The sequence below is a fragment of the Zea mays genome, chromosome 4, assembly GCF_902167145.1.
Source record: "Zea mays cultivar B73 chromosome 4, Zm-B73-REFERENCE-NAM-5.0, whole genome shotgun sequence".
Lineage (NCBI taxonomy): Eukaryota > Viridiplantae > Streptophyta > Magnoliopsida > Poales > Poaceae > Zea > Zea mays.
Window position 1 is genome coordinate 216,926,261 of NC_050099.1, and position 19,081 is coordinate 216,945,341.

General features: G+C 52.0%; 2 protein-coding genes across 2 annotated transcripts; one reads left to right on the forward strand and one right to left on the reverse strand.

The window, feature by feature from the left end:
* Positions 1–298: 298 nt before the first annotated feature.
* LOC100274044 (uncharacterized) lies at positions 299–4,684 on the reverse strand. The gene is made up of 8 exons (NM_001148425.2): positions 4,442–4,684; positions 4,172–4,293; positions 2,881–2,992; positions 2,718–2,767; positions 1,988–2,072; positions 1,800–1,861; positions 1,522–1,720; positions 299–948 (listed from the first exon to the last, which is right to left on the reverse strand). The coding sequence occupies exons 1-8, from the start codon at positions 4,500–4,502 to the stop codon at positions 839–841; spliced, it is 801 nt and encodes a 266-aa protein (NP_001141897.1). The 5' UTR covers positions 4,503–4,684; the 3' UTR covers positions 299–838.
* On the forward strand, positions 4,668–6,731 carry LOC103655902 (uncharacterized). The gene is made up of 2 exons (XM_020552321.2): positions 4,668–4,753; positions 5,459–6,731. Exons 1-2 carry the CDS (start codon positions 4,668–4,670, stop codon positions 6,207–6,209), a joined length of 837 nt encoding a protein of 278 aa, XP_020407910.1. The 3' UTR covers positions 6,210–6,731.
* The last annotated feature ends 12,350 nt before the right edge of the window (positions 6,732–19,081 follow it).

Consider the following 19,081-nt stretch of genomic DNA (forward strand, 5'->3'; position numbering starts at 1 on the left):
AGGGAAGAGAGGAAGCAGATAAGAGTAATGAAGAAATAGAGACTTCAATTTGTAAATGGATTCTTTGATGATCCTCCATAGCTTAAACCGGTCTTCTTTTATAGCCGAACATGCCCATTTGTCACCTATTAAAGGCCCCACATGACAGTATGCTAACATTCCCCACTGTTTAAAATACGGCTTGCCCCCAAGCCGTGGATAATGTAGACTCCAGAGCAAGGAACCCATAAAGACCATGACCATCAGGTTCTCGGAGGCCATGCACAATTCCTGCTCTTGCAGCTTCCTCAGAAGTCTTGGGAACATTAAAAACAACACTACCATCAATGGATCTGAAAAGCTGAACATTCCGTGTATCTCTCTACTCAGAGTTGCAAAGAATATCAGTGTTGCGAGGACACAGAATACAGATGACATCCTTAAAAGCTTTAAAATCACCATGCACATTGATAACCACAACTAATTTACTCTATTTTTCTTTCTTGCTCCTTTTGAGGCCACAAGCTACGTGCCCACCGGCCACAGCTTTACCTCAACTATGGCAGCCAAACCTACCTGGCTAGTTGAGGCTACAAGCTATGTCGCCAGTTTCTACCATGGCATCCGAATCCTAGCTGGCTAGTTGAGGCCTGAGGGTACAAGACTACAAGCTACACCGCTGGTGCTGGACGCCAGATCGGTATATCAACTTCTAGAGCTCTACCAAACAGGCCTAGTATGCCAAATCCTGTTAAGGATCAAAAACTACCATCATCGCTCCGTAGGCAACTGACCATGCGGCTGTCAGCTGAACAGTTTGGTCCTGTTTGCAACGTCTTCAAGCACATCATCTTCGTCTTCATTCCTTAGGTAGCTGATCATGAGGCTGCGACACAAACAGTTTAGCGTTCTCCGCAACTTCCGCTTCAAGCACAGCCTCAAGGACTAGATCTGAGCCTGTTGGTTTATCTGCGGAGACAAAACAAAATGGAGATGATGTTGCTCTGCTTTGCTGTCGAGGTATAGTTGCAGTGAGGTAGCGTCACAAAATACACTTGATAAAATACATAGTTAATTAGATACTAGGGATTCCAAGTTGAGATCCAAAACTACCACATAATAAATTTGAATTTTGGTGGACTATTTTACGATGTATACTTGGGTTCACAATCTGGGATAAAATTGTGAAGAGAACTGCTTTTATGATACATTGGCAGAAATGTTAATCGAAACACAAAAGGTCATTACCGCAGTAATATGAAAGATGATGACTTGGGAAAAAATAGTAACAGAGAATCCACAAGCAGGTTTTATGTAATGCACCAAGAAATTTTAGCATTTGCTGGACCAACTCGTAGAAGTTTAATACATATAGTGAGTAGTATTACAAAAGAAATGTACAACCACACTAGAAATTATGCATAGGTTTTACATTATACATCAACCACAAGAATGGCAGTCCTATTTCTGTCATTACATGACGGCATCCCAGTTTTCGGGAAAAAAACTATGGTTTTAAGACATGCATGATTTGTTACATACCTGGGCGGCTTGGAAGTAATCCAGCACTTTCAGCTGATATTGGCAGTACAGTTAGCAGCCCATCCATCTCCTTAGATTGATCTTTGTAGTTCCCACTCAAGGAAGAATCCATCTTAAGTCCTGGGGCTTCAGATAGCCTTGCATACGTCATTGCTTGGTTGTGCAGATTTGTCAATCCTGAATTAGCCATCTTCATGTCCTACAGGAGTAAAAAGGCAGTGAATAGTAAACCAGCATTTGCTTAGAAATGTAAGAGACGATATAATCACACTTCACACCTTGGATTTCAGTGCCGTTGGTTCATCAGCCACATGAAGTTTTCTGTGTTCAGTTGTGCTCACTGAAATAGTTGTAAAGATCTAATTAGCCATGTATTGTCAAACAGTTGGTTCAGGGAAAAATATTGACAAACAGTGAGAAAAGAAATAAAACGATATCTATGAAGACAAATAGACATCAAAGTTACCAGAGTTTTGAATGGGCTGTGTTCTACAGTATTTTTCAAATTCATCGCGAATTATACTGCGAATTTCCTGACGAAATTCTTCTTGCTGCATTGCCATAAAAGCTCTATTAAGTATATCTCTTGACAAAGAAGTAAACCAAAAGTTAACAAGTAGAAGGAACCAATGTTTCAAGTGCAGTGCAAGCATTGAAATGAAAAGTTCCAACATCATGTAGCTATTGGCGACCACAACATGGTCAACACTCAGATCTATGATCTATCTACAAAAAAGTGAAAAAACATTGAACAACACATAACTTAAAAAAGCACATCCTTCGTGTGATTGTTTCTTGTGCATGTTTTAAGCCTTGGAATAATTTCAAAATGAATCATGGCCAGAATGCACAGAATAGGACTATATCAGCCTAAAATGTATCTGTACTGAAGTCACACAACAGACTGTATCTGTATGTCATAGTAGGCACATCAGGCTGCTACTTATAGCAAATTCACATTTAAGCATTTTAAATCTGTTGAAATATCAACCATTAGACCTCAAATACTCATATTAAAAGGGCAGACCCAGTGGCGGACAGACGGAGGCTCCCATATGAGTGGGGTTTGGGGAACGAATCAACCAAGACAAGCCTTCTCCGCAAATGAGGAGACTGCTTCGAACCCGCGACCTGCATTGCACCAGGCCCTTCAAGTACTTGGACTAAAACTGAAATAAAATGATATACCACCATACGTTGGTTGTAGGACCATCAGAGGAGTCAGATTTCCCTGCTTCAGCCATGCCTGCTCATGTGTAAATCAATGATGAACTTTGGAGCCAATTAACTTAAATAATGTAGTGAGAGGTACTAACCATAGAAAAATGTGACTTTATTGCCAAGTAAGATTATCATTACCAGCGTTATGTTGCTTCAACATAAACTGCCCAGGAGATAATCTTGATAAGTTCTGGACTTCATAACGGATCGAGTCTAATTGTGTCATAGCGTCTTTAAGCTCCTTATGAACCTGGATACAAGAGGAGAAATATGATTCTACCACATGGGTTTAACACACTTATATTGAATATCCATATTTCAGAAACAGTGCAAGGATCCACAATCCATGGTTATTAAAGCGGTAAAACGTTAAAACGTTATGAATCACCTTTTTAACATTTAAACGTTGAAACGTCTTTTCAGACTTGACATAGAACTTCAAATATAGAATAAGTTCATAGATAAGTTGAGTACTTGAGTTCACAAACCAAATAGCATAAAAGGAAACAGATCACGTTCAACACAAGTTCAACCACACAAGCTATAACTTGTATCTATGATCAGTAACCATCATCCAACTCATCAATATCAAGACCTAAAAGAATGATTCAGTGTGACTCAGTGACTGTGAGCAAAATCAAAATAGAGCCTAAAACATAGGAGCTGGCTGCTGGGGATGGACCGACTGGAAGGCTTAGGCGTTAGGAACTTAGGGTTTTTCCATCTTTTGGCCCAGGAAAGGAAAAGCCCACAACGAGTAGAACGTCCTAAACGCAAGTAAAACGTCTTAAAACGCACAGAGGACGTTTAAGCGTCGTTTAAATGCGTGAAACGGACGTTCTACTCCATTTTGGTAAAACGTTCGGACGTTTCAACTTTTAATCACGTTTTGTCGTTTAAACGACGCTTAAACGACGTTTAAGCGACGTTTTAATAACAATGCCACAATCAATCCATCAATTGAAATACTGATCGCAATTACAGAGGAGGAATCAGTCCACTAACAACATGTGCAGCAACAATGAATATTATTCATCAAAATAACTAGAAACTATACCGTGACTGATTATCCTAGGCTGTATTGGTGGCTATTGGCTAATGTTGAATTTCCTTTGCTTTCAGAACTACTGAAATCTATGTACAGATGAAACTATATGAACCCAATCAGAAAACTGGACGCTAAAACATTAATGCGCAAATGCTGTTTAAAATTCAGCAGATTGACGAGTGAAAAAAGAAAAAACATTACTATCCCTATAGGGACTAGAAGACGTGATTGCACGCTTGCACACAGGGTCTGCTCAGATATTAGTCAATGCCATCCCCATAAGGCCAATTAACCTATGTGAAATTCACCATCACCGCAACACATACAACTCACAGCATTTTCACAGGATCATGGCGAGAAAAGGGTGTACTCAGAATATACCTGGGTGGCTGCAGACTGGCCCAGAATCTCGTCCAGCTGCCGGCGAGCCACTATGAGCCGCCCAACCGCTCTTCCAGTCATCCGCCCGGCCGTCCTCGCAATCTTCACCATATCACTGGGCTCTGAACAAAAGCGAGGGAATCGGGGTCAGACCGAAACATCAGTTCCAAAACGTGCCGATCCCGCCATCGCCTTCCCGTCAGTCGCCGCCATCGACAGCCGCCGCCGAATGGCCGAAGCGGAAATAGCGCGCGGAGTTTGATTACTCACTCATCATGACGGAGCAGGCCCCGAGGACGACCAGCAGCTGTCCGGTCGAGAACCCCAGCATCTTCGCACGGACAAGTCGCCGCTGGGACGGGGCGGAGGATCCACGCGGCCGTTCCGGCACACGCGCACGACGGCGGCGGCTGTGCGTGACGCGGCGATGAGAGGGAGAGACAGAAAGATGACGTGGGCAAGGAATGGGCCGGGCCTCGGCTAATTGAGGCTGGAAATGGTTGAGCTGGGAGTGGGCTGGCGTCAAGAGGGCTCTCTGATGGGGAGTGTCAACCGGGCTTACATCTTTGCCTCAGTTCTCACGTACCCTTTTATATGTTTAAGGCAAAATTTGATACATACCATTAAAAGATCACATGTATAGAAATTTACCAGCAAAAGATTCACACTTAGATATTTACCATGGAAAGATTGCACGTTAGAGATTTATAGCATTCCGTTCCCTTCCGTCAATCGGATCAATGGGTTTTTTTTTATTTGGAACGATCAACAATTAGAGTATACCAATTTTACCCCTGGCTTTAGTTTTTCCCCTCCGTTCCTTGGCCCCAGGCCAGAATACGACTCCCTCGCGTGAGGCGAGAAAGGAGCAGAGGCCCGATAGGCGACGAGCTGCTCGCGGCCTTCCAGGCGGCGCGCTCGCCCGCGGCCACCCAAGTTTTTGCTGCAGCGGCGTCCTCCACCCCACGCAGTATGCACCTTTCTCCCGTTCTCCCTCATCTTCCTTCCTTGCTTTGGGAGTTCTAAATCCTAGGATTTTCTTCTCTCTTGTAGTGCTCAGGAATCGATCTGAAATTGAGGCGCATGGATACTTCTGAGGTTCCTGAAGGATAATATCCTTTTCCTCTTTGTTGAATCTTTGCAATTTCTTGTAAATTGTACAAAAGTTACTGTTTGTGAGGGGGAATAAATTTGTACAGAATAAATTGATTCATTTAGGACTGGAATTGTCATCAGTTGCTACTTACATTTGTTCTCCCTTCTATGTGTTTGCCATTGCTATTGCAGGATTGATCCGACTAGTGCATGTAGAGTTGAGGTCACTGTCAATTCTTACTTCAGTGTACGAGATGGTAGAAAGGAGTATAACCGGGGTAGGCCAGTAAGCTATGTTGTTGATTCAGAAACATATTCTATCATTGATCTAGAGAAAGATATTGCTTCAGAATTTAAATGGGCCAGTGAACAGCAGGCAAATTTCTGGGTTCTAACAGGAGAGGGTAGTCTGACATGCAAGTTGGCTTCAGATGCACAACTACTTGACTTGTTAAGGACATCCAGAGTAGTGAAGTTGTTCATGGTAGTCGGTAGCCGTGAGCAAAATGTAAGAGAGGAGGAGATGGCTGCTGCTGCAGTGAATATAGGAGACGAGGAGATGCCTACTGCAGTAAATATAGGAGAGGAGGAGATGCTTACTATAGTGAACATGGAAGAGGAGGCGATGCCTATTGCAATGGACCATAATTTGGAGGTACATGATAGAGGATTTACATGGGCAGAAGTACCTGAATATGGGGAAACAATTGGAGGGCCACCAATACTTGAGGAGGAGGAGGAGGAGCATTTCAGAACTATTGGGTGTGATCCTGATGGAGACGAGCCTGTAGGAGTAGATGAAGAGTGGAGGTACTTTAAACGTACGGAACATGTAGTCATTGATCCAGTCGATGTACACAAAAGAAAGAGGGCTGCTCTAGAATTCAGAGACTTTGATATCCAACAGAATGGAAGGGCGTATCCTAGCAAGTGTGTTGCATGAGTTGAACATGAAGAGCCGAGGGCTGCAGTATGGAATCATGAGGACTGGTGCAATGTCTGCTGAGATATCTGGAATAACAAAAGAAGGTAAGAATTGGAGAGTTCCTGTTGACATTGAGAAAAGAACTTGTGGTTGTGGACAATGGCAGATTTCTGGAAAACCATGCACTCATGCAATAGCTCTATTTTGTCAGCTTAAAAAACTTAACATTGAGAACTTTGTAGATGACTACTATTCTGTAGAGAGGTTCAAATTAACTTACCAGTATACAGCTGCTCCATTGGGTGATTAGACTCATTGGCCAAAATTTGACCTCGGGTTTAAAATGATTCCTCCAAAGCTAGAAAGACCTGCTGGTAGACCAAGAAAGAAGAGAATCAAGGCTAGTGGTGAGGCTGGGAAAAGAGGACCATATCAGTGCAAAAGGTGCTTTCAGTTTGGACACATAGAGAAGGGTTGTGCAGCTACTCAAGCTGAATTAGAACAAGAGCTTCCCCAACCACGTCCAAAAAAATCAAAAAGACAAAGGTAATTAACCTTGCCTCATGCCTCATGTGTAATTTAATGTATTATCCATCTGACCCATGTTGTGCCTCCTAGGAAATATGTATCTGAAGGTGTTGAAGCCTCTGCTATTGATGCTAAGCCATCCCATGCAGATCCAAATCTGACCTCTAGTCCAGGTGTAAAAACAAGAAGCATGTCTTCTCTTTCTCCAACTAGCCCAGGTCCTACAACAAGGAGGATGGCATCAATCTCACCTGGGGGAATTAATCGAAGGCTCATTATTAGCTAGATATGTTACATGTCCTTCTCTATTTTGTGTGAGCATGGCTGTGCAAGAGTGGGCGCTTTTGTGTGTAAATATTTTGCCGCTGTGCAACACTGATAGATTGTGTCTGTGGTACTTCTGTTGTCAAAATTGCAAGAACTAAGCTGCAATTTAGGTACTGAAATGACAACAAAGTTCAGTTATATATGTACTGAAATGTTATGTTATATCCTGGGCATATCCTGTTGAAATCATGTCCTCTTTATTTCTGTAATGTTGCTGAAATGAGAGTTGCAACGCATCTATATTACTGCTGGAATGATTATGGATTGTAGCTATATTTACTTTTTCTCACCAAGGACATAATGGTCACAGATAACTGAGAGATAACAGAGATGGTAAACAGCTATGAAGTGCTATCTTTTAATGGTATATTTCAATACATCAATCTTTTGATGGTACATAGCTATAGATGGGATCTTTTAATGGTATGGATCCAATTTTACCTATGTTTAATATATAGTCAGTTGTCCATCCGTGTATTACGACAGTTCACAATAATATTCACATAAATTATACATCAAAAAGATTTCAAGATTTTTTTATTGATTGTCTCCTCTCTCTCCACATATTTTTTATTTGATTAACTGATGTTGTTGTTTACTCCATTCAATATGTCTTGATACAACATGATCAATGAAGGGAGCGATTAGAAAAGAGTTCACAACGACTGACTGAACGAATAGAGGTAATAGAATGGCATAATTACACTATATAGAGACCAAATAAGAGGAAGTTTTTGAGCTCAAGTTTCTAAAATAAGTCACATGGACTCAAACTTATAAAAAAGATTGATCAAAATATAGAGTGGTTGTTAAAGTCAGACATCAATAAAAACTACATGTGCTTCATACAAATTATGGTACTTCGTAGCAATTACTGACGTTTAAAAATAACATTTCCTTTTATTGTTAGCGTGACAAATCATTGCTGCTACATCCAATTCAACAACCTCAAACATCATGGAGTCCATTACACCAATGTGGTCTCAGAAACGATCTAATGCATGCAAGAGCCAAGAACACAATGGACGAGCACCCTGTGGTAGTGCCCGCATGGATCTCCAAATCCTAACACGTATTTTGCAGGATACATGAGCCATCATCAAAAGAACACAAACCACATGCATACAATAAATAAAGTATTAATACACCCAAATTATGTTCAGTCCTTAGCACAACAAAAAACTAACACCCAAAACAACATAGAAACAAAACAATAATTTTTGCAATGACAGAAGGATGGGTGACAAGTACATAGAAGTGGTAGAATCATACCGAGTCGACATCGTGGTAAGGGAAAGGCCATGTAGACAGGTGATGCCGAGCCATCGAATAGGTACCATAAGCAGCAAATCAGGGACCCCCATCCCTCGCCTCCCCCACTTCTAAGGTTTCGTAGAGCGTGAAGGGAAGAGGCGGGCATACCTGTTTGTTGCCGGAGAAGGACACGATGAAGACCTAGGCATCTGGAGGCGACATAGGTAGTTGTCGGCGTTTCGACCTCGGGGGGTCCCTGGACCGACGAGTAAATTTGTCGCTGCGTGTCCCAGCCCAGATGGGTTGGCGCGAGATGGAACACAAGGGGAGAAAACACGGCTCGTGTTATCCTGCGCCAGGGGGATGCGCTTGTAGTAGGGGTTACAAGCGTTCGCGAGGGAGAGAGAGAGTGAGTCTGTTCGTCAGCCCGTCCTCCCGCGCGACCCTCTCGCATGAGGGCCCTGGACCTTCCTTTTATAGATGCAAGGAGAGGGTCCAGGTGTACAATGGGGGTGTAGCTATGCGCTAACGTGTCCGGCAGAGAGGTGCCAGCGCCCTGTGTACATGCCAATGTGGCTGTCGGAGAGGTGCTAGAGCCCTGTGCACGCGGTATCGTGGCCGTCGGAGGAGCGCTTGAGCCCTGTAGAAGCACAGCTATCGGGGCTGCTGGGACCTTGCTGACGTCTCCTTGCTTCCGTAGGGGGCTGAGAACCGCCATCGTCATGGACGCACGCGGGGAGCCATCATTACTTGTTACCGGGGCGAGCCTAGATGGGACGCCGGTCTTGTTCCCCCGTAGCCTAAGCTAGCTAGGGGTAGGGTAATGATGTATCCCCTGTGGCGTGGTCGGTCCGAGCCTAAGGTTGGGCGAGGCGGAGACTCCTCCTGAGGCCGAGGCCGGGGTCGGGCGAGGACGCGATTCCTCCCGAGGTAGAGGTTGAGGCCGAGCCCACGGGTCGGGCGAGACGGAGACCACCTTCTGAGGCCGAGGTTGAGGCCGAGCCCTGGGGTCGGGCGAGGCGGAGTCCTCCTTCCGAGGCCGAGGTTGAGGCCGAGCCCTGGGGTCGGGCGAGGCAGAGACCACCTTCCGAGGCTGAGGTTGAGGCCGAGCCCTGCGGTCGGGCGAGGCGAAGACCTCCTCCTGAGGTCAAGGCCCAAGGTCGGGCGAGGCGAAGCTTCCTATTGCACCTGAGGCTGAACTTAGCTGTTGTCAGCCTTACCCTGGCGGGTGGCACAGCAGTCGGAGAGGGGTGAGCTGCGCTATTTTCCTGTCAGGTCGGTCAGTGGAAGAGCGAAGTGACTGCGGTCACTTCGACCTTGCCGACTGAGGCACGTGTGTCAGGATAAGGTGTCAGGCGATCCTCGCATTGAATGCGCCTGCGATACGGTCGGTTGGTGAGGCGATTTGGCCAAGGTTGCTTCACTATGAAGCCTGTCCGAGCTAGGCTTCGGGCGAGTCGAGGGTGCGCCCGTTGCTTGAGGAGGCCCTCGGGCGAGGCGTGAATCCATCTGGGACTACAGTTCCCGCCTGAGGCTGGGCTCAGGCGAGGCGAGATGACGTCCCTTGAGTAGACGAAGCCTTGACCTGAATCATGCCCATCAGTTTCTGCAGCTTGTGCTGATGGTGGTTACCAGCCGTGTTTAGGACTGTTGGGGGTACCCCTAATTACGGTACCCGACAGTAGCCCCCGAGCCTCAAAGGGAGTGTTGGTACTCACTTGGAGGCTTTCTCGCACTTTTTTGCAAGGGGACCAGCCTTTCTCGGTTACACTTTGTTCCGGTGGGTGCGCGCGAGCGCACCCGCCGGGTGTAGCCCCCGAGGCCTCGGAGGAGTGGTTTGACTCCTCTGAGGTCTTAATGCCTTTCGTGACGCCTTGGCCGGCCTGGTTGTTCCCTCATGCGACCTGATCGTAGCCGGGGTGCATGGTCAGGTTCCGAGTTTTTAGGCTGGTTTGTTGACGCTGTCAACGGTTTGGCCGTAGCCGGGTTTGCGAGAGCAGCCCCCGAGCCTCTGTACGGAGCGAGAGGACGATCAAGGACTGTCCCGACTTTTATCATACGCCCCTTCGTCGCCTTTCCGCAAGGAGGAAGGGGGGAAAAGCGCCATGTTGTCCTCGGAGGGCACCGAACATGGTGTCTCTAGTGAGTTGCTAACGAGTGATCCGAGTGGACGCCTGTGCCCCGTTCGATAAGGGTCGGCTAGTGGCCCAGAGGCGCGCTCCAAAAGTACCTGCAGGTGATTTGCTGGACCCGATCCCGTTTGATAGGGTCCGAGGGCTCGATGCCTCCCTCTGATGGGATTCCGTAACAAAATCACTCCTGCTGGTCTCGAAAATGTCCTAGGGTACCTCGGGAGCGTAGCCCGAGCCTCGGCCATGTATCGGACGTACCTAGAGTCATCCCTCGCTATGCGTGCTCTGGGGCGGCTGTCGAACTCTTCCGAGGGGCCAGCCTTCGAACCCCAGATCAGTAGTGGGCGCGGAGCCCGAGTGCTCTGGGGCGGCTGCCGAACCCTTTCGAGGGGCTAGCCTTCGAACCCCTGATTAGTAATGAGCTCGAAGCCCGTGTGCTCTGGGGCAGCCGTGGAACCCTTCCGAGGGGCCAGCCTTCGAACCCCTGATCAGTAGGAGGGCTCAGGGCCCGCTTCCTTCGCGGAGAAGGATCCCTTTCGGAATATTCCCTTTCCCGGTCCCTGTAGCAAGAGAGAGAAAGGGGAGGAGGAAAAGGATATGAATTTAAATGGTGTGGCGCACCTTTTTTGACGCGGTCATCATGGAGGAGGTGAAACAACGCCTGCTTCGCCTGCCAAGGGCGTCGCTTGCCCTGCCGAGGAGTTAATGCGACGGGACGGGCGATTCGCGTGGCGACCGTTGCGCGTGCGTGAGTCGTTCGAGGAACGGGCGTTTCGCCTTCGAGTTTGAATTTCACGGCAGGTTCGGGTGAAGTGTTGAACGGACCTCGCCCGGGCCTTTATATATCCGGAAGAGGGGCCAGCTGTGGTTCTTTACTCTGCTGCTTGCCTTCTGCTTTGGTTTCCGCAACCTAAGAGAATAGCCAGAGAAAAGAAAACGCGCACCTTGTCCCCTCCGCCTCCACCCCCTTTGTTTGGCAATGGCCGACAGGGTGACCGTCATTCCGCCGCGCGATCCGTGGCCTTTCTCCACCGTCACGGTGGACGATCTGGAGGCCCTTGTCGCCGATGGTTTCTCTGTCCCCTCTCCGGTGACCCGCAGCCGGAGTGGATGGTCCCTGCGAGCGTGGCCATCCCGACTCCGCCATCGGGGTATGTGGTTAGTTTCATCTCCTTCCACGAGCGGGGGTTCGGAGTGCCAGCGAGCCGTTTCATGCGGGCGCTCCTGCACTACTACGGGGTGGAGCTGCACAACCTCAACCCCAACTCCATTGCGCAAGCGGCCATCTTCGCGGCGGTTTGCGAGGGTTTTTTGGGGATTGACCCCCACTAGGATCTGTGGACCCATCTCTTCTTCGTAGTGCTTTTTGCCTTGACGACAGGGGAAAAGAAGGTCCGCATGGCGGTGCGGGCCGGTGGCTGCACCCTCCAGTTGAGGTAGGGGCGCGCGCAGCAGTACATCCCTGCCATCCTTGTGTCTTCGAACAAGGGGTGGCAGTGTCGGTGGTTTTACCTCCGAAACGACGACGGAAGGCTCCCGTCATTTTCTCAACGAGTGGTGACTGCCGCCAGCAGCAACTGGCGCTGGGGGGCCACGCGCGAGAAACAGGAGAAACTCCAGCCCCTTCTGGAGGCCTTGCGGAAGTTACGAGATGGGCGGCTCATCGCCGCGGGGGTGGTTGCCGCCATCCATCGTCGGAGGGTGCTTCCTTTGGCAGAGCAGCGGTTGCCGCTTTCGGAGATGAAGCGGGGGGTTGACTTGGAGGGTTCATAGACGTCCTCGGCCTCCCTCTCCACCGACAACCTCCGCAGGCGGGTAGCGGGCACGGTAGGGAGGCTGGATGCCGGTGCCCTTACCCAGCCCGTGATGCGTCCCGAGTGTGGGTACGTGTCCCTGGTGAGTGTCCGCTCCTTCTCCTATTTTGCGCCGAGTTGCCTTTGATTCTTACCGTTGGGATTTCCGTTCGTCTCCAGGGGTTGGGGTTTTACAAGCCCTCCCTGCCACCGGTCCTGGAGGACGCGGTGGACCGAGCCGCGTGGAGGGTCGCCGCGGAGAAGAAGAAGGAGAGGAAGGACGCGGAAAAGGCCCGGGCCCACGAGCGGATGCAGGCTCGGGATGCCTTGGAGAGGCGCCGTCGGAGGCAGGAGAGGGACGGGCTCCCGAGGGAGCCGTCGCCGGAGACGCCTGACGACGACGACGACGATGATGATGATGATGATGATGATGCCGAGGACGACGACATGGCAGCCCGTCTTAGCCTTAGCTCGGATCTAAGGCTGGGCCAGGGGTCGTCGAGCCAGCCTCCAAATGGGCTGGCGCCGTCGGTATCTGGGGCCGAGACGTCAAGGTCCCGGTCCGAGGAGCGGGGACAGGCCGAGGAGGTACTTGACCCCTTGGTCGAGGTAGTTGAGGTGACTCCGGGGAGTCAAGCTGATCCGCCTGTCCCCCAAGAGCAGCTGCCCGTGCCGGCTGTACAGGAGGTGGATCCTCGGGCCGTCGTGACGGCGCCTGGGCAGGCCGTCCCTTCGGTGCCTCGGGCGCCCGAGGCGGGAACGACGCCGAAGCTAGCAGCGGGGCAATCCTCGGTAGCGCCTGCGGGGACCGAGGCCCGAGGGGCCTCCCCGCAGGCACAATTGGCCTTGGTCCAGAGTGGGTAAGTATATGAGGATACCCCTGTTTTGGCTCTTTCTTCGTGTGCCCTGATCCTGCTTTATCTCTTCTTTTCAGCAAACGGAGGCAAGGCTCGGCCGGTCTGGCCCCCGGAAGGCCCTTAAGACAGTGTCGGCTTCTGTAGCCGGTGCCGCAGCATGCCACGCCGGTTGGCTGGCCTCCGCACAAGACGCCCTCGAGCGGGGGGCTCAGGCGGCACGAGTTGCCATGGGGCAAGCCTCCCAGGCTGACCCCTCCATTGAGGCGGCCATCGTGCCGGGGGAGGCTGCTGGCGTGTCCGCTGCCTCGAGCCCACCTGACGTGTTGCCGGCGCCGGCACCAGCTCCTGCCGAGGTCGTCGCTGTTTTGCCCATGGAGCCACCCGTCGCCGCTGATGTTGGGATGGCTGAGGTGCCGCTGCTCGAGTCGGTGATCGGAAGTCCGCCTCCTTAGCCGAGAGGAGGCCTAGTACGTCGCCAGCGATGGTACCCGATGCGTCGACTGCAGGGGGTCCCGACGCCTTGGTGGAGGGGCGTGCAGAACCGCGACCCATCTTGGGGAGCGGCGACCTTATCCCCGTGCGGCGTGATCCCAATGAGTGGCGTGGGCAGGCGCTCCAGTTCTAGACCCACGGCGCCTCGAAACCCCTCTTCGTCCTTGACGATGAGCGGGAGGAGCAGTCTCGGGATGAGCTCCGTGAGTATGCCGAGGCGGCAATGGGGTCGCTTCGGTCGACCATGGAGATCCTTTCCAGGGACATTCCCAGGGTCCTCCAGGTAAGGATTCCAGGCATACCTTTCGCGTGACCAGGGCATTCTTTGTAACACCCTGCTTCCCTTCCTCAGGAACTGACGGATGTGAGCACCGCCAAGTCGTTGTTCATCCGCCGCGAGACCGACGTCTGGGGTTCGCTGCGGTTCCTAAGGGCCGCGCTTGCCGAGGCTAATGAACGCCTCGCCAAACGGAGCACCGAGGTGGCGGACCTTCGGCTGCTCTGTGATGAGCTGGAGTTGGAGGCAGCGGCGGCGCGGGCAGAGGCGGCGTCGGCACGGACGGAGGCGCAACAGCGGCAGCTGGAGCTTGGCTAGGTCATTGGCGAGCGGGACCAATCTCGGAGCTAGGCTGCCGAGGCTGTAGGCCGGGCTGAGGCCCTTGGGGGCCAGCTAGCCGAGGTGTCTGCTCGGGCCGGAGCCCTTGCAGAGGACCTGGCCGTGGCCGTCGGGTCTGCTCAGTCCGCCCAAGCCACAGCTTCAGAGCAGCGTGCCCGGGCTGAAGGTATGTTTCGGCCGCTTCGTGACTTTTATTCAGCTTCATTCTTCGACTCGTGTCTGAAGAATTATGTTCGGCTGTCTGCAGAGTTCGAGACAGCTCTTAATGAGTCTGTCAAGGCACTTGCCCAGGTGGCTGAGCAGAAGGAGGCCAACCGCGTGGCCATGTCCGAGGCTATCTCGGCCTTCTGCTAGGTCTTTGGCCTCGATGATGTCTCCTCGGGTAGCTCCCCCTAGAGTCGCCTGCGGGCCTTGGGCGGCCATGTGCGCAGCAGACTCTGTGGGGCGCTGCATCACGGCGTTAGGCGGGCCTTCGCCGTGCTCGCTTCCCACTATGACGTGGATCTGGAGCGGGTCAGCGAGGGGTACTATCTACCCGACAAAGATGAGGCTGCCTTAGCCGAGGTTCAGAGGCTCGACGCGGCCGTCGCGGGCCCAAGCGCGGTGCTAGCGTCCTCCTTCGAGGTGGAGATCCTTCCGCTCGCGTCGCCGTCTGGGGCCGGGCCAGATCTCGTCGAGGGTGGAGACGGCGCTGAGGGTGGAGACGATGCCGAGGGTGCCGCTCCTCCCCCGGGCGATGTCTGATTCTGCCGGAGCAGTCTGTTTGGAGCATGCATGTGTTTTTCGCGGCCGCCGAGGCCTAAACACTTATTGTCGTGTTATAAAGCTGCGTTTCTTTTCTTCTCATTTCGAGTATCCGGACTTGTTCGTCAGTAGCAGGATTGCTTATCCGAGCAAGAGTTACTTTTCGCGAAAGGTGACGAGTGAGGTGTCCGTATCCCGGAGGCGTAGGAGTCCCTCGGCTCGGTTGGCCTTGCCGCTTACGTGCGCTCTTACTCGTTTTGTAGGATTCTGCTATCGATATAGTCGGAAAGCACAAACGTCGTTTTGGTAGAAAACTTTTACGAGGAAAATTTTGACGCAGAGGGGGTTCCCCCCTTCTAGCCCCTGAGGGAGGGTCGGGCTTCGCCGAGGCAAGGCTGACCCTTCCTTGATGGTTAGACTCTATTTGTGTATGTAAAGAGAACAGGGTATATGAACGACTTGAAACATCGTAAGGGTAGAAGCGACGTAGTTGTTGGATGTTCCAAGCGTTGTTGTAGACCTCGCCTTGATCATTGGACAGCTTGTATGTCCTGGGCTTCAAGATCTTAGCAATGATGAATGGCCCTTCCCAGGGAGGAGTAAGCTTGTGGCGCCCTTGGGCGTCTTGCCGCAGCCGAAGTACCAAGTCTCCCACCTGGAAGCCTCAGGGCTGAACCCCTCGGGCGTGGTAGCGTCGTAGAGACTACTGATACCGTGCCAAGTGTAGTAAGGCCACGTCCCGAGCCTCTTCGAGCTGGTCCAGTGAGTCTTCTCGGCTGGTCTGGTTTCTTCGGTTGTCGTACGCCTTTGTCCTCGGGGAACCGTATTCTAAGTCTGTGGGCAAGATAGCCTCGGCCCCATAGACTAGAAAGAACGGCGAGAAACCCGTGGCCCGGCTCGGCGTCGTCCTTAGACTCCAGACTACCGAGGGTAGCTCCTTCATCCACCGCTTGCCGAACTTGTTGAGGTCGTTGTAGATCCTCGGTTTAAGCCCCTGCAGAAGCATGCCGTTGGCACGCTCTACCTGCCCATTCGTCATGGGGTGAGCTACGACGGCCCAGTCCACACGGATGTGGTGGTCCTCGCAGAAGTCCAGGAACTTCTTCCCAGTGAACTGGGTGTCATTGTTAGTGATGATGGAGTTCGGGACCCCAAAGCGATGGATGATGTTGGTGAAGAACGCCACCGCCTGCTCAGACCTGATGCTGGTTAGGGGTCGGACCTCGATCCACTTGGAGAATTTGTCGATGGTGACCAGCAGGTGCGAGAAGCCCCGGGCGCCTTCTGCAAGGGACCGACGAGGTCCAGACCCCACACAGCAAACGACCAGGTGATGGGTATTGTCTGCATAGCCTGAGCGGGCAGGTGTGTCTGTCTCGCGTAGAATTGACACCCTTGGCAAGAGCGCACAATCCTAGTGGCGTCGGCCACCGCGGTCGGCCAGTAGAAGCCTTGTCGGAAGGTGTTCCCAACGAGGGCTCGAGGTGCTGCATGGTGACCGCAAGCCCCCGAGTGTATCTCTTGCAATAGCTCCTGTCCTTCGGCGATGGATATGCATCGTTGGAGAATGCCCGAGGGGCTGCGGTGGTAGAGCTCCTTTTCATCACCTAGTAAGACGAACGACTTGGCGCGCTGCGCCAGTCGCCGAGCTTCGGCTTTGTCGAGGGGTAGCTCTCCTCGGTGGAGATATTGCAGGTATGGGGTCTACCAGTTTCGATTGGGCGTGACCCCATTCCGCTCTCCCTCGACGTGCAGTGCCTCACCCTCGGCGGCCGAGGATGCCTCGGGTTGGGCCGAGGCCTCCTCGGGCTCGGGCGAGGCGTCGGTCTTGACGGAGGGTTGATGTATGTCTCTGGAGAAGACGTCCGAGGGAACCGTTGTCCGCCCCGAGGCTATTTTAGCCAGCTCATCCGCAGTCTCATTGTACCGCCGAGCGATGTGGTTGAGCTCGAGCCCGTAGAACTTGTCTTCCAGGCGCCGAACCTCGTCGCAGTAGGCCTCCATCTTTCGATCGCGACAGTGGGAGTTCTTCATGACTTGGTTAATGACAAGCTACGAGTCACCACGAGCGTCGAGGCGCCGAACCCCTAGCTCGATGGTGATGCACAACCCATTAACTAGTGCCTCGTACTCGGCCACGTTGTTTGACGCCGGGAAATGGAGGCGCAGCACGTAGCGGAGATGTTTCCCGAGGGGTGAGATGAAGAGCAGGCCAGCACCTGCTCCTGTTTTCATCAGCGACCCATCGAAGTACATGGTCCAGAGTTTCGGTCGGATCGGAGCTGTTGGCAATTGGGTGTCGACCCATTCAGCCATGAAGTCCGCCAAGACTTGGGACTTGATGGCCTTCCGAGGAGCGAACGGGATTGTTTCGCCCATGATCTCCACCGCCCACTTTGCTATCCTACCCGAAGCCTCTCGGCACTGGATGATCTCCCCCAGGGGGAAGGACGACACCACAGTCACCGGATGAGACTCGAAGTAGTGTCGCAACTTTCGTCGTGTCAGAATTACTGCGTACAGTAGCTTCTGAACTTGCGGTTAGCGGACCTTGGTCTCGGATAGCACTTCACTGATGAAGTAGACTGGCCTCTGGACGAGCAGTGCATGCCCTTCTTCTCGTCTCTCGACTACGATCGCGACGCTGGCCACCTGAGTGGTTGCGGCTACGTAGATCAAGAGGGCTTCTCCCGCAGCGGGGGGCACCAAGATGGGCGCATTTGTAAGGAGCGCCTTTAAGTTTCCGAGGGCTTCCTCGGCCTCGATGGTCCAAGTGAAGCGCTCGGTCTTCCTTAAGAGGCGGTACAAGGGTAGGCCTTTTTCGCCAAGGCGCAAGATGAAGAGGCTCAGAGCCGCAAGGCATCCCATGACCCTTTGTACTCCTTTCAAGTCTTTGATAGGCCCCATGTTGGTGATGGCCGCGATTTTCTCCGGGTTGGCCTCGATGCCCCGCTCGGAGACGATGAACCCCAGGAGCATGCCTCGGGGGACTTCGAAGACACACTTCTCGGGATTGAGTTTCACGCCCTTCGCTCTCAGACACTTGAATGTCGTTTCAAGGTCAAAGAGGAGGTCAGAGGCTTTCCTCGTCTTGACTACAATGTCATCGACGTAAGCCTCGACCGTTCGGCCGATGTGCTCTCCGAACACGTGGTTCATGCACCTTTGGTATGTCGCGTCGGCATTCCTCAAACCAAATGGCATAGTAGTATAGCAGTACATGCCAAAAGGTGTGATGAAAGAAGTCGCGAGCTGGTCAGACTCTTTCATCTTGATTTGGTGATACCCTGAGTAGGCATCGAGGAATGAAAGGGTTTCGCACCCAGCAGTGGAATCCACAATTTGATCGATGCGAGGCAGAGGGTAGGGAACCTTCGGACATGCTTTGTTTAGACTAGTGTAGTCTACGCACATCCTCCATTTCCCACCTTTCTTTTTCACAAGGACAGGGTTGGCTAACCATTCAGGATGGAATACCTCTTTGATGAACCCTGCAGCCATCAGCTTGTGGATCTCCTCACCTATGGCTCTGCGCTTCTCTTCGTCAAAGCGGCGCAGGTGCTGCTTCACGGGTCGGGCTCCAGCTCGGATATCCAGCGAGTGCTCGGCGACATCCCTCGATATGCCCGGCATGTCCGAGGGACTCCACACAAAAACTTCGGCGTTTGCGCGGAGAAAGTCGACGAGCACTGCTTCCTATTTGGGGTCGAGCTCGGAGCCGATCCAGACTTGCTTGCAGGCGTCGTTGCTGGGGTCGAGAGGGATGGACTTAACCGCCTCTACTGGCTCGAAGTTGCCGGCGTGGCGCTTCGCATCAGGCACCTCCTTGGAGAGGCACTCCAGGTCAGTGATGAGGGCCTCGGACTCGGTGAGGGCCTCAGCATACTCCACGCACTCCACATCGCATTCGTACGCGTGTCGGTACGTGGATCCGACGGTGATGACCCCGTTGGGGTCCGACATCTTGAGCTTGAGGTAGGTGTAGTTGGGGACGACCATGAACTTGGCGTAGCACGGTCTCCCCAGCACCGCGTGGTAGGTTCCTCGGAACCCGACCACCTCGAACGTGAGAGTTTCCTTTCAGAAGTTGGAGGGAGTTCCGAAGCAGACGGGCAGATCGAGTTGTCCAAGGGGCAGGACGCGCTTC